General features: G+C 41.8%; 1 protein-coding gene across 1 annotated transcript in view; it reads right to left on the bottom strand.

Annotated features, from left to right (window-relative positions):
* LOC308638968 (uncharacterized protein) overlaps positions 1-13,322 on the bottom strand; it is a 164,059-nt gene that overhangs the window by 92,454 nt on the left and 58,283 nt on the right. The window contains exons 7-8 of the mRNA XM_081276896.1: positions 12,429-12,466; positions 4,538-4,681 (exon numbers count right to left, since the gene is read on the bottom strand). Coding sequence (XP_081133022.1) covers positions 4,538-4,681; positions 12,429-12,466 — 182 coding nt within the window. The remainder of the gene's footprint in view (positions 1-4,537; positions 4,682-12,428; positions 12,467-13,322) is intronic.

Below are 13,322 nucleotides of genomic sequence, written 5' to 3'. Positions count from 1 at the left end.
GGCACCGAAAAATTGCCTATACATTGTAGTACGTAATGCAAAACTCCAAACTTCACTAAAATAACAAAGAAGTACTTACAGAGAAATCTGGGCTGGCATGACAGCTTCATATGCAACATCAAACACATGATCTGTGAGTGAAAAACTTGTAAATAGAACTTGATCAAAACGAAGTTTGCGTTTTTCAAAAGATGCCCTTGAGAGAATGAGAAGACATGCTGGAGAACTGGACAAAATGTCACAACACATAGTGACACTGGGTTGGTATACAACATACATGAAGAATACTCAGTAAAAAAATAAGCAACCAACTTGGAAGTGGGAAAAAGATTTGGAAAGACACTCATTCAATAAATAGGCACAGTTAACACATGTGTGAGAAGATGTTCACATGCATATAATTAGGAAACTTCAAAATGAACAATGAAGTGCCACCAGATACTCAACTGGAGGGGTGAAATGCCAAACACTAAAAGCTCCAAAAGACAGTGAAAACATGAATCAGCAAGAACCCTTCCCTTGCTCATGTGAATGGAGAGAAGAACACTCTCTCTGGAAGATAGTCACACTCTTACAAAACAAACATGGTGCACTCTACAATTAATTCACCACACTCCCAGGTGTCTCTGCAAATGAGGTGAAAATCATGTGCACAGAAAACTTCTCAGCATTGACTAGAGCAGCCATATCCAGAACTGATCAAATCTAGATGCAAGGAAGATGCAACTTTCAATGCTGAATGGACAAGTTGCAGTTTAACCAACCAAAGAACATCACCCAGAAAATGAGCTCTGCAGCCTGGAAAGATACAGCACCCTAAAAGACAGACTGGTAAGTGAGAGAATCCAGTTTTAAATGACCAAGTGAAGTAAGATTCCAAGTCAAGAACATTCTGGAAAAGACAACATTATTGATGCACTGAAACTCTTCTGTATGACATTATTATATAGAGTATGGGATGCATATAATCACACCACACAGAGAAGGAACCCCAAGATAAAGGATGGATTTCACCTGATAATAAGGTGTTGCTTCCTCCACTCTCTTAATAAAATGTAGGACACTGATTCAGTAACTAACAAGTATCCAACAGCAATGCAAAATGTTGAGAACAGTGTGAAGAAAGGTTGTTTGATAATATGTGTAATGGCTCATTTGAATTGTCAACAGCATTGGATTAAGAGATACCTGTGATTAAGAGGCCTCTGGATGTGTCCATGAGGGTGTGTCTACAAATGATCGGCATGTGGAACAGAGAACCAAACTAGAGAACCTCCTTAGGTATAGGCAGCACCATCCAATAGGACGGTGTCTTAGGTGGAACAAAACTTGGAAGAAGAAGGAAGCAGCAGCAGAGAAAGGCCTTTCCTCTCCAATGGCTGCTGCAATGGCCTGAAGATATCAGAGTCTGCCTTCTTCACTCTCCCAAAGTGGACTCTGCCTGTGATTCTCCAGGGAGTTTCCAGAATCTTTGGTCTGGACTAGGGCAGCACCACTGATCCCTCTTGTTCGGAGGCTTCAGCCTCTTGGACTCTGCAGCTACTACTTCTCAAGCTCTCCACCCTGCAGATGGCCACTGTGGACATCCAGCTTTGGGTCAGGTAGGCCAATCTAATGAGTCCCCTTTTATAATCACACTTTCTGTTGATGCTGTTCCTCTAGAGAACACTGACTAACAAACTATGTAAGCCTAAAATTGCTCTGAAAAACCAAATTGACTTAACAAAGGATAAGGTAGGAGGATTGCTAAATTCAATGTCAGCCTCAGCAATTTAGTGAGGCCAGAAGGAAATTGATGAGATCATGTCTCAAAATATCATCTAAAAAGGACTGATCCTGGCTCAGTGATAAAGTGTCCCGGGTTCAATCCTTGTCGTTCAGGGTGGGACACATACATCATTTAGGGTCTCTTGAATCCATGTTCCTGAGTATGGTCATTAAGATTTGTATCAAAATGAACTATTTTTCATTGTTGGGATTGCCAGTGCCTTTAATGTCAACAGCTTGAGAAACTGAAGCAGGAGGGTCAGGACTTACAAGCCAGGATGGGAAACATAGCCAGACCCCATCGAAAATTAAATTTAAAGAGTTGGGGATGAAGAACAGAAGAATGAATCAAACACTATTATCCTGTGTGCATATATGACTACAGGACTGGGGTGAATGCACATCAAGTACAACCAGAAAAAGGAGTAGTTACACTCTATTTATGTGTAGTGTGTCAAAATGCATTATAATGCCATATATAACTAATAAAAACAAATTTAAGTAAAAAAAATAATATATGTCATAGTAGGGAGGGGGGCTGGGTACATAGCCCAAGATTCAATATTCCTAGGTTCTATGTACAAATGCCTGTTTTCCTTTTAAAGTACTTATTTTGACCAAACACAGGGAACAGTTAAGTGATTATTCTCTCCCCTCAAGTATAATATTCATAAATAGAAAACAAATGCTTTCAAAAATGTTCTTCTTACCAGGGACAGTGGCACGGGCCTTGTTAGAATGGCCTTAGTTCTGAGCCTCAGCAACTCCATTTTAAAAGACCTGCAGTTTCACCAGGCACATCCACAGACCCCTCCAGTAAGGCCTCAAACAAGTTCCTTCCCCTCATCCTGATAAAGAGAGTGAAGCCTCTGGCAATCTGTCCTTCCCTGATAAAAGGGAAAGGAAGAAGATCAGGGTGGAGACCACCAGAGTAGAGTTTCTGACCCAGGGTAAATGATGTCACTGAGAAATAGGGTGGTAGCTGATAAGGATTCAAGGGGGGTCAAAAGACCCCAAATTTAGTATGAATGATAGAGCTGATGAACAGGAATTCAGCCAGCAGAAACAAGGATGCACTTAAGCTGGAGAACCTGATGAGGATCTGACATCCCATCACTTGGAATCTTTCCTGAGTCTCACTACTCTCAAACTCTACTGCCTCCTCTGCACCTTGGTGAGAGCTGCAACTCCTCCCTAGACCCCCTCCTCAACTGGTCTCTGTTCCACACCAGGAAAAGCCTGCCTTGGTTACAGACCTGCTCACCAAGGTCTGAGTGAGTGTGCACCTGCTGGACTCAAAGCCTAAGACATAAAACCTTTGAACTTAGCATGCAGAGGGAATGTCTCCATTAGTTTCTCATGATTAAGTGTATTTCACAGCGCTTAGAATGAATCTAGAATTGTTTGCCGAGAATTAATTAACCTAGAATTGTTTGCTGTGAATTGCTTATGTGTATGGCAATGCCTAGCATTAAGCATTGTTGTTTTCTTGATTAAGAACCTATACAATTAAACTGTATTGAGTATTTTGAGTGAATACAGCAGTGAAAGGGGCAGAAGTGTGTGGATATTCTTTATTTTTCCCCTTGACTGCATAAGTCACAGTTTTGCCCCCTCCAGACAGCCCTGTAATCCCAGGAACTTTGGAGGCTGAAGCAGAAGTGAAGCCAGATTTTCAGAGAGGTAGTTAGGTAAATTGGGTCTAATATTGTGGAAGATAAATAAAACAGAGGCCCTTATAGAGAATGAAGTCCTGGCAACCAGAGGAGCAATTGAAATGTTAATGTCCCCAAGGCAGGAATCCATTCTAAGGAACTGTTAATGCTAATCCAAAAGCCACCCCAGGCCCTTCCTGCCCAGATTACTCCTCCAGCCCACCATCTGCCACCTTTTGGACCTTCCCACCTGCATTCTATCACTGCAACATAATGGGAAACAAAGTGTGGGAAAGCAGAAAGGAGACTCTAGCTATAGAAGATGGAAGACCACCCCCTTAGAGGGATTCCACCTCTTGGGTCCCCTTCTTCCTGTGGGGAGAAGTCTTTTCTGCTGTCCGTTAATAAACCTTCCACTTTCCACTCCACACTTGCCTCAGCGAGCTTCTCTGGGGATATACTTCAGCATTCGGGGAAGCAAGGACTCGTCACTGGCAAACAGCGGTAACAGAAGGATCACAGGTTGGAGACCAGCTTCCACACCCAGTGGGTGCAGATATCAAAATTCAGTAAAAGTGGAGGCTGGGGATGTGGCTGATAAACCTCCCCAAGTTTGGGTCCCCAATTAAAAGAAAAGAACTAAGCTCTCCAATATTTCACTAGATGAAAAGTGACAATTAGCGGACGGTGTCCTTTTGGACCCAGTGGGAAGAACGAACGTCTGGCCGAGCTGTGAGGTGGAGGGAAGGTGGCTTTTAGAGGCAGGAGGCGCCTGCAATTTGGGGGACCTACAGCAGCCTCCGGAGGAGCTCCCCTGGGAGAAGGAGGGTGCATTTGTGGCCCTGCTTCCTCCACGTTGGGAAGAGTGGGTCGGGCCACCAGTAGGGAGCAAAGGGGACACCGGGGACCTGAGCCGCCCTTCCAAACCCAGGGAACCAGAGGACAGGTCCACGCTCCAGCGGGGACTCTGCCACGCTCAGCAGCTCACCTCAAAAACCCAAAACCCAGCTCACCCCACGTGACCAAAGGACAGGGCCACGACTCCCCAGTTCAGCAGGGCACCTGGTCCCAATGCAGGTGGTGATGCATGCCTTCAGCCCTGGTCGCAAGCTCACCATTTTTGTCTTCTGTGGTGACCCGGCTTCCTCTCGAGGAACCTCCAGGCACCCGAGATGGGGGTGGGGGTGCGAGATGGGCGCAGAGTCACCTGAGTCGCTGGAGCAGAGAACTCTGGGCTTGAAGGATGAGAAGCAGAGTCGCTGAGGAAGAAAAGCCCGGGAGATTGGGGAAAGCCCGCACTTCCTCTCCCTCTGCGCACTGATTGGGCAGTTCCCCCAGCATCCGGGATGGATGGGCTCCAGGCCCGCCTCTGCATCGTGACTGACAGCCAGCACCATCCAATCACTGGCTGAAATTGGGATATTGTCACATTCTTTCCCCAGCCCTTTTCGGATGGAGCTTCCCCGCTGTGCTGGGAACTAATCCAGGTGGGAAGCCTTGGCTTAGCCTCTGATACAGAGGTGACACCTGGCGCTGAGCTAGGCTTCAGCCACAGAGTGCTTTCCAAGCATGGGGAGGCTCTGGGTTAAACCTCAACACAAAAACAAAGCCCAGCTTCTCAGGGAGGCTGAGGCTGGAGGAGCCCAAGGTCAGGTGAGCGTCTGCAAATAGTGAGACCATCTCTATTTTTTTAAGTTGTAGATAATACAATCTTTATTTCTTTCTTTTTATGTGGTGCTAAGGAACGAACCCAGTGCCTCATGTGTATGAGGCAGGCATTGTACCACTGAGGTACAACCACAGCCCCGAGAGACCCTTTCTTAAAATAAAAAAAAAGGGTGGGGATGTAGCTCAGTGATCCAGGTCAAGCCCCACTGGGTTTATTTTATATATATATATATATATATATATATATATATATATATATATATATGAAAAAACTATATATATGTATATATAAATAATGGGACCTCAGGCAAATTCGAAAGTCTCTGTCTCAATTTTTGAAACACTCTTTAAAGATATCATATATATCACACATATATATGATATCTACTAATGAAAACAATTTGAAAATTATTTTAGTAGTTCTCATTACCTCCTAGCCTATGATGTTTGAGGAGGGAGTCTGAGCTATAAAAGTAAAGATTTGGGGTTGGGGCTGTGGCTCAGTGTTCCATCCTAAGCAGAGAAGGGGTGGGGTAGGGGGAGGCAGGCAACCCTCTAAAACAGCAATGTGCAGCGGAAATAAAACGGGTGTCTTGTGCTCAATATAGATAGTCTACATTCTACTATTATCAATTCTTATGTAGAAACCTGACTCTGCTGATCCCACATGTCTGCTCAGCTGATTGCCCAAAAATCAAAAAGAAAAGGTGTTGATGAAAAGCAGGAAAGGAACTTTGACCAGTGCAGCTACACCAGGGAGACAAAAAAACCCATCGTACCCTGGGTTTAGGTGTTGACAAGGGCTTTGAGACTTTCTAGAAAGGGAAATCATTCCAATGAATGTATAGGGGAAATTGTATGTAGGAGTTAGTATTTATTGTAAAAGAATAATATTGTATTATTATTGCAACAGGTGATATGCAAATAATATCATAATATGTAGAATTGTATTAGGTTAGGCTACAGGCATCTGTAGTCTCATAACATGTCTGTGAGCTCAAGCTCATTTGCCTCCTTGAACTTGTCACTCTATTGCACAGACTGACCTCATTATTTTCTCTCAGTATAAAGTCCCCCTCTTGTTTACTCTTTCCATGTCAAGGTTCAGATGCACCAACATTTTCCAGAAAAAGCCACAAGCCCACCTGCATGGTGCCTATGAAGCAATGTACCCCCAGAAGCTGATCCAGGGCTCTCAGCTTCCTGGGTTTCAACTGATAGTTAAACCAGAAAGAAATAATAACGCTGCTCAGCTCTGCCAGAAAACTCGCTTATAGAATATAAAAATTTGCCACTTGGGGCCAATACAGCCTGTCATATTAACCTCAATCATGGAAAAAAAAAAGGTTTAGGGATGTAGCTCAGTGGTTAAGCACCCCAGGTTGGATCCCTAGTACCAATAGTAATGATAGTAATTAAAGGAATTATTTTGTTGATACAACTGCAGAATTGAAAGCTTGACACCTAAGAACATGGAGCCTCTGTGAGGACATGGGCAACAAAGTCAATAGAGTCAAGGGTGTGGCTGGGTCTGAAGAAGGTGACCCAGCCCAGAGGATGCTGAAGAACTCAGAGGTGACAAGGGGGGCTGGTGACAAGGGACACCGCTAGCCCAATGTGCTGGCTTTGTGTTCCACACAGCATGGGTGATGGGAAGGAAGCAGGGCTCCTACTGATGGCCAGCTGCCATCTCTTTCCTTATCCCAAGATCCACTGGGTTGGAGATGGCTTTGGCCATCAGGCAGAGGTGGATTTGGCTTTGGGTGGTGGCCTGAGGTCATCAATATGCAGTCAGGGTCTGTGGTCTGAAGGCCCCAGGCTGGGTGTTTTGTTACAGCAGCCCAGGAAGACTAATACAGTGATGCACCAGGCGTCTGACCAGTGCAGTGATCTGAGTGTGTCTGGAGCTGCCACATTGGAACTGAGGGTCCCTTAGCTCTGAGTGGTGAGCACGTGGAGATGTGGCAAGCCAGCCATGGGCTGGGTGTGAACTATGAGCCTGCTGGACTCTGCCCACCACCTCGTGGAACCAGGGCTTGGAGTCAGAAATGAGGACACGGGTCTCCCAATGGTCTCTGCAGAGGTCAAGGATCAAGGGCGGGTCAAGCTGGACCCCTGGTCCCCAAAGCACGGAAGACCCCTCCCCCTTGGCAGGCTCAGGGGTCCTCTGGCTGGAAGAGCAGGGTCAGGAATTGCCTGTTCCACAGAGTTGCTCCTGTGGAGGGACAAGGATCACAGAGAGATGACTGAGGACAACAGCAGGACTCAGCCAGTTGTCCTCAGGAGGTGAACAGGACCAGGGGTGGTGGCCCGTGCATGGGTTGGAATAAGCTGTTCTGTCGTCTCCATAGCAGAGAGAAGGTGGCCTCCAATTAGTTCCCGCACAGACACATTCACTACAATGAGACCTGACGGCGTGACATCCAGGGAGCAGCTACTGCCTGAGGATCTACACCTCAGACAGGAAAAGCCACTCATCAGGATGGACTCCAGCCATGACTGATGGCTGTCTGCTCAGCCTCCTCTGCCCTGATGCCCTCCAGCCACAGGAACAGCCCACCAGCTCCCAGCCCTGCCCAGCTTTTGGTCGACCTGAGTCCCTTCAGCTCTCACCTTCCTCTTTCACAATTCTCCTTTTGGAAAAACCATACCACTCACATGGACTGCACAAGTAAGCAGGGTTTTCCATATTCATATCAAATAAAGGAGACTTCAAGCCAAAGGGACTGAAAAGGGAAAAAGATGGACATTACATACTGCTCAAGGAAACCATACACCAAGAAGATGTAACAATCATAAATATATATGCCCCAAACAATGGTGCAGCTATGTTCAAACAAACTCTTCTCAAGTTCAAGAGTCAAACTGACCACAACACAATAATCTTGGGTGACTTTAACATACCTCTCTCGCCACTGCACAGATCTTCCAAACAAAAGTTGAATAAAACAACTATAAAACTCAATAACATAATCAATAATTTAGACTTAACTGACACATATAGAATATTTCAACCTGCATCAAACAGAAACACTTTCTTCTCAGTAGCACATGGATCCTTCTCTAAAATAGACTATATACTATGGCACAAAGCAACTCTTAGCAAATATAAAAAAGTAGAGACACTACCATATATTTCATCAGATCATAATTAAATGGAATTGGGAATCAAAAACAAAAGAAAAAGTAAAAATTTCTCCATCACCTGGAGACTAAACAATAGGTTACTGAATGAATAATGTATTGCAGAAGGAATCAAAGAGGGGATTAAAAATTTCTTAGGCATAAATAAGAACATAGAAACAACTGATGGAAATCTGAGACACTATGAAAGCAGTACTAAGAGGAAAATTCATTGCATGGAGTTCATTCCTTCAAAGAAAAAAAAATTAACAAATAAATGAACTCACACTACCTCTGAACGCCCTGAAAAAGAGGAACAAAGCAGCATCAAAAGCAGAATGCAAAAAATAATTAAAATTAGAGCTGAAATCAAAAAAATTGAAACAAATGAAACAGTAGATAATATGGACAAAAAAGTTGGTTCTTTAAAAAAAAATAAAATTGACAGACCCTTACCCATGCTAACAAAGAGAATGAGAGAGATCTCAAATTACCCATATACTTGATGAAAATGATAATATTACAACAGATATGACAGAAATACAGAGGATAATAGAAGACATTGAAGTTATCCACAAATTTCTTAAGTCATACGATCTGCCCAGATTGAATCGGGAAGACATACACAATTCAAACAGACCAATATCAAGTGATGAAATAGAAAACACAGCTTACCAACATTGTACACCATGATTAAGTGGGATTCATCCTAGAGATGCAAGGTTGGTTCAACTCATGCAAATCACTAAATGTGATTTATCATATCAATAGACCCAAAGAGAAGAATCATATGATCATCTCAATAGATGCAGAAAAAGCATTTGACAAAATACAGCACCCCTTTATGTTCAAGACACTAGAATAACTAGGGATAACAGAAACATATCTCAACATCATAAAGGCTTTGTATGCTAAGCCTCAGGACAACATCATTCTAAACAGAAAAAAAATTGGATGGCATTTTCTCTAAAAACTGGAACAAGACAGGGCTGCCCTCTTTCACCACTTCTATTCAACATCGTTATTGAAATGCTGGCCAGAGCAATTAGACAAATGAAAGGAATCAAAGGGATATTTATAGGAAAAGAAGAACTTAAATTGGCACTATTTGTTGATGATATGATTCTATATCTAGAAGAACCAAAAAACTCCACCAGAAAACTTCTTGAACTAGTAAATGAATTAAGCAAAATAGCAGGATATAAAATCAACACCCAGAAATCAAACGTATTTCTGAATAACAGTGACAAAGCCTCTGAGAAGGAAATGAGAAAGACTACCCAATTCACAATATCCTAAAAAAAAAAAAAATGAGAATCAACTTAATGAAAGAAGTAAAAGATCTATACAATGAAAACTATAGAACCATAAAGAGAGAAATCAAAGAAGACCTCACAAGATGAAACCATCTAACTTGCTTTTGGATAGGCAGATTTAATATGATCAAAATGACCATACTACCAAAACCATTATACAGATATCATGCAATTCCCATCAAAATCCCCAAGGCATTCCTCATACAAACAGAAACAGCAATCATGAAATTCATCTGGAAAAATAAGACATGCAGAATAGCTAATACAATCCTTAGACTGAAGTAGATGGCATCTCTATACCAGATCTTAAACTATACTACAGAGAAATAGTAACAAAACAGCATGGTTTTGGCACCAAAACAGACTGGGAGACCAATGGAACAGAATAGAGGACACAGACACTAACCCAGAAAATTACAATTATCTTATATTAGACAAAGGTGCCAAAAACATGCACTGGAGAAAAAAGCATCTTCAACAAATTGTGCTATGAAAACTGGAAATCCATAAGCAACAACATAAAATGAAATCCCTAGGTCTCACCATGCACAAACTGCAAATCAAAATGGACCAAGGATCTAGGTATTAAACCAGAGACTCTAACTAATAGAAGAAAAAGTAGACTGTAATATTCATCATGTGGGATTAGGCCCCAACTTCGTATAGCCCAAGAATTAAAACCAACAATCAATAAATGGGATGGAATCAACCTTAAAAATTTCTTCTCAAAAAAAGAAACAATTTGTGAGGTGAACAGAAAGCCTACACCCTGGGAACAAGTTTTTACCCCTCACACATCAGACAGAGCACTAATCTCTATTGTATATAAAGAACTCAAAAAGCTAAGCACCAAAAAAACAAATAACCCAATCAACAAATGGGCCAAGGACGTGAACAGACCCTTCTCAGAAGAGAATATACAATCAGTCAACATGTATATGAAAAAATGCTTATCCTCTCTAGCAATTAGAGAAATGCAAATCAAAACTTCTCTAACCTATCACCTCACTCCAGTCAGAATGACAGCTATTATGAAGACAAACAACAAGAAGTGTTGGTGAGGATACCGGGAAAAGGTACCCTCTTACCTTGCTGGTGGGACTTCCAAATTGGTGCAGCCAATTTGGAAAGCAGTGTGGAGATTCCTTGGAAATCTGGGAATGAAACCACGTTTGACCCTGCAATCCCTCTCCTGAGACTTCCCCAAAGAACTTAAAAAACACCATAGTACAGGGATACAGCCACATCAATGCTTATAGCAGCACAATTCACAAGAGCTAAACTGTGGAGTCAACCTAGATGCCCTTCAGTGCATGAATGGATTAAAAGAAAAAGTGGCATATATTCAAAATGGAACTTTAATCAGCAATAAAAAAGAAAATAAATTCATGGCATCTGCAGGTAAATAGATGGCATTGGAGAAGATAATGCTAAGTGAAGTTAGCCAATACCCAAAAAACAAATGCTGAATGTTTTCTCTGATATAAGGGAGGCTGACTCATATGTGGTACATAGGGGGGAGCCTGGAAGGATTCGATGAATTGTAGACAAAGCAGAGGACCGGGAGTGAAAAGGATGGGATAGATGATTACCAAGGATGATGGAATGTGAGGGACATCATTATACAAAGTACATGTATAAAGACATGAATTGGGTGTCAAAATTCTTTATATACAAACAGAGATGAATAATTGTGGTTTATATGTGTAATAAGAACTTTAATGCATTCTGCTGCAATTTCTTTATCCAAAATAAATAAATAAATAAATAGCAGATGGATTTTCCCAGATGTAAATCCTTTTTAAAAAAATATTTTTAAATCTTTACTTATTTATTTTTAAGTTTTCGGCGGACACAACATGTTTGTATGTGGTTCTGAGGATCGAACCCGGGCCGCACGCATGCCAGGCGAGCACGCTACCGCTTGAGCCACATCCCCACCCAGATGTAAATCCTTTTATGTCTTTGAATAAAACTGTCAAAATTAAGTACTGCCCAACATGGCTTGTCCACAGGATTTTCTACAGTATTTTTTTTTAATACAATTGAAAAAAACTAAAACATCTGATCCCTTTGTATTTTGTACTTGCATAGGATTTATTTATTTTGGCATGAATCTTTCCAAAAGAATCTTTCTAGTACTCAGAATGAACTGCAAAAATTAAAAGATTTCCCACATTGTTTACATTCATAGGCCTTCTCTCCATGAGAATTTTCATAAAAGAGAAGGAAAGTAGGTCTAGAACATGAAGCTGATAGAGTATAGCAAATCTCCCCATTCAGAGTGTTTGTTTTCCAGTGAGGGAAATGGCTTTGAAGACAACAGGGAAAATGGAATGATTTGCCATATTTTTTTCACATTTAAACAGTTATTCAGCCAGATGTGGTGATGTATGCCTTTAATCCCAGAGACTTGGGAGGCTTAGCCTGAAGGATCACAAGTTTGAGGCCAGCTTCAGCATTTTAGAACAACCCTAAGGAACTCAGCAAGTCTCTGTCTCAAAATTAAAAATATAAAAAAGAATGAGGATGTTTCTCAGTGGTAGAGGGCCACCAGACCAAATCTGCAGTACAATCCCCAGTACAATATTCAACAGAGTGAGCAGTGTGTTTGAAGGGGACAAGAAATATTGATCCACCACAATTGACATTTAAAGAATTTTTCTCCAGTAAACTTTCAACATGTTGATGAGAAGAACAGTAATAACAGAAGACATTGGCAATTCTTTCATCAGTACAATTTCTTTGCAATATGAGTTTGTTCATGTAAGTGAAGCTGATGGGATATAACAAAGGTTTTTTTCCCATTCTTGATGTTCATAGGGCTTCTCTCCAATATAAGTTTGATCACGTGAGCAAAGATGAGAGGACTGAGTGAAATCTTTGCCACACTCCTTACATTGATAGGGTTTCTCTTGAGTGTGAGTCCCTTCATGTCTGTGAAAGAAAAAGCAAGAAAAAGACTTTTCCACATTGTTGGTATCCATTAGGCTTCTCTTCTGCATGAATACTTCCATGTATGTGAGGTTCACTGGATGTGTCAAGGGGTTTTCCACATTGTTGATATTCATAAGGCTTCTCTAAAGTATGCTTTTTTTCATGTCTGTGAAGATGATGGGACTGAACGAAGGCTTTGTCACACTGCTTACATTTATAGGGCTTCTCCCCAGTATGAGTTTTTTCATGTGAGTGAAGGTGAGTGGACCGAGTGAAGGCTTTGCCACACTGCTTGCATTCATAGGGCTTCTCTCCAGTATGCGTCCGTTCATGTCTGTGAAGGTTAGAAGAATAAGTGAAGACTTTTCCACATTGTTTGCATTTTTTAGGATTCTGTCCAGTATGGATTTGTTCATGTCTCTGAAGGTAAGACAAAGTAGGGCAGGCTTTCCCACATTGTTGACATTCATAGGATTTCTCTCTAGTATGTGTTCTTTCATGTCTGTGAAATTTAGAGGAGTCAGAGAAAACTTTGCCACATTGTTGACATTCATAGGATTTGTCACTAGTATGTGTTCTTTCATGTCTGTGAAGTATAGAGGAGTCAGTGAAGGCTTTGCCACACTGCTTACATTCATAGGGCTTCTCCCCAGTATGAGTCCGCTCATGTATCTGAAGGTAGGAAGAAGTACTGAAGGCTTTCCCACATTGTTGACATTCATAGGGTTTCTCCCCAGTATGAGTTTTTTCATGTCTGTGAAGTTTAGAGGACATAGTGAAGTTTTTGCCACACTGCTTACATTCATAGGGCTTCTCCCCACTATGAGTCCGCTCATGTATCTGAAGGTAGGAAGAA

This window comes from Spermophilus citellus (assembly GCF_964194105.1).
Source record: "Spermophilus citellus genome assembly, chromosome: X".
Taxonomy (NCBI): Eukaryota; Metazoa; Chordata; class Mammalia; order Rodentia; family Sciuridae; genus Spermophilus; species Spermophilus citellus.
Note: the sequence above shows the minus strand (reverse complement) of the source record. Positions and strands in the feature narration are given on the sequence as shown.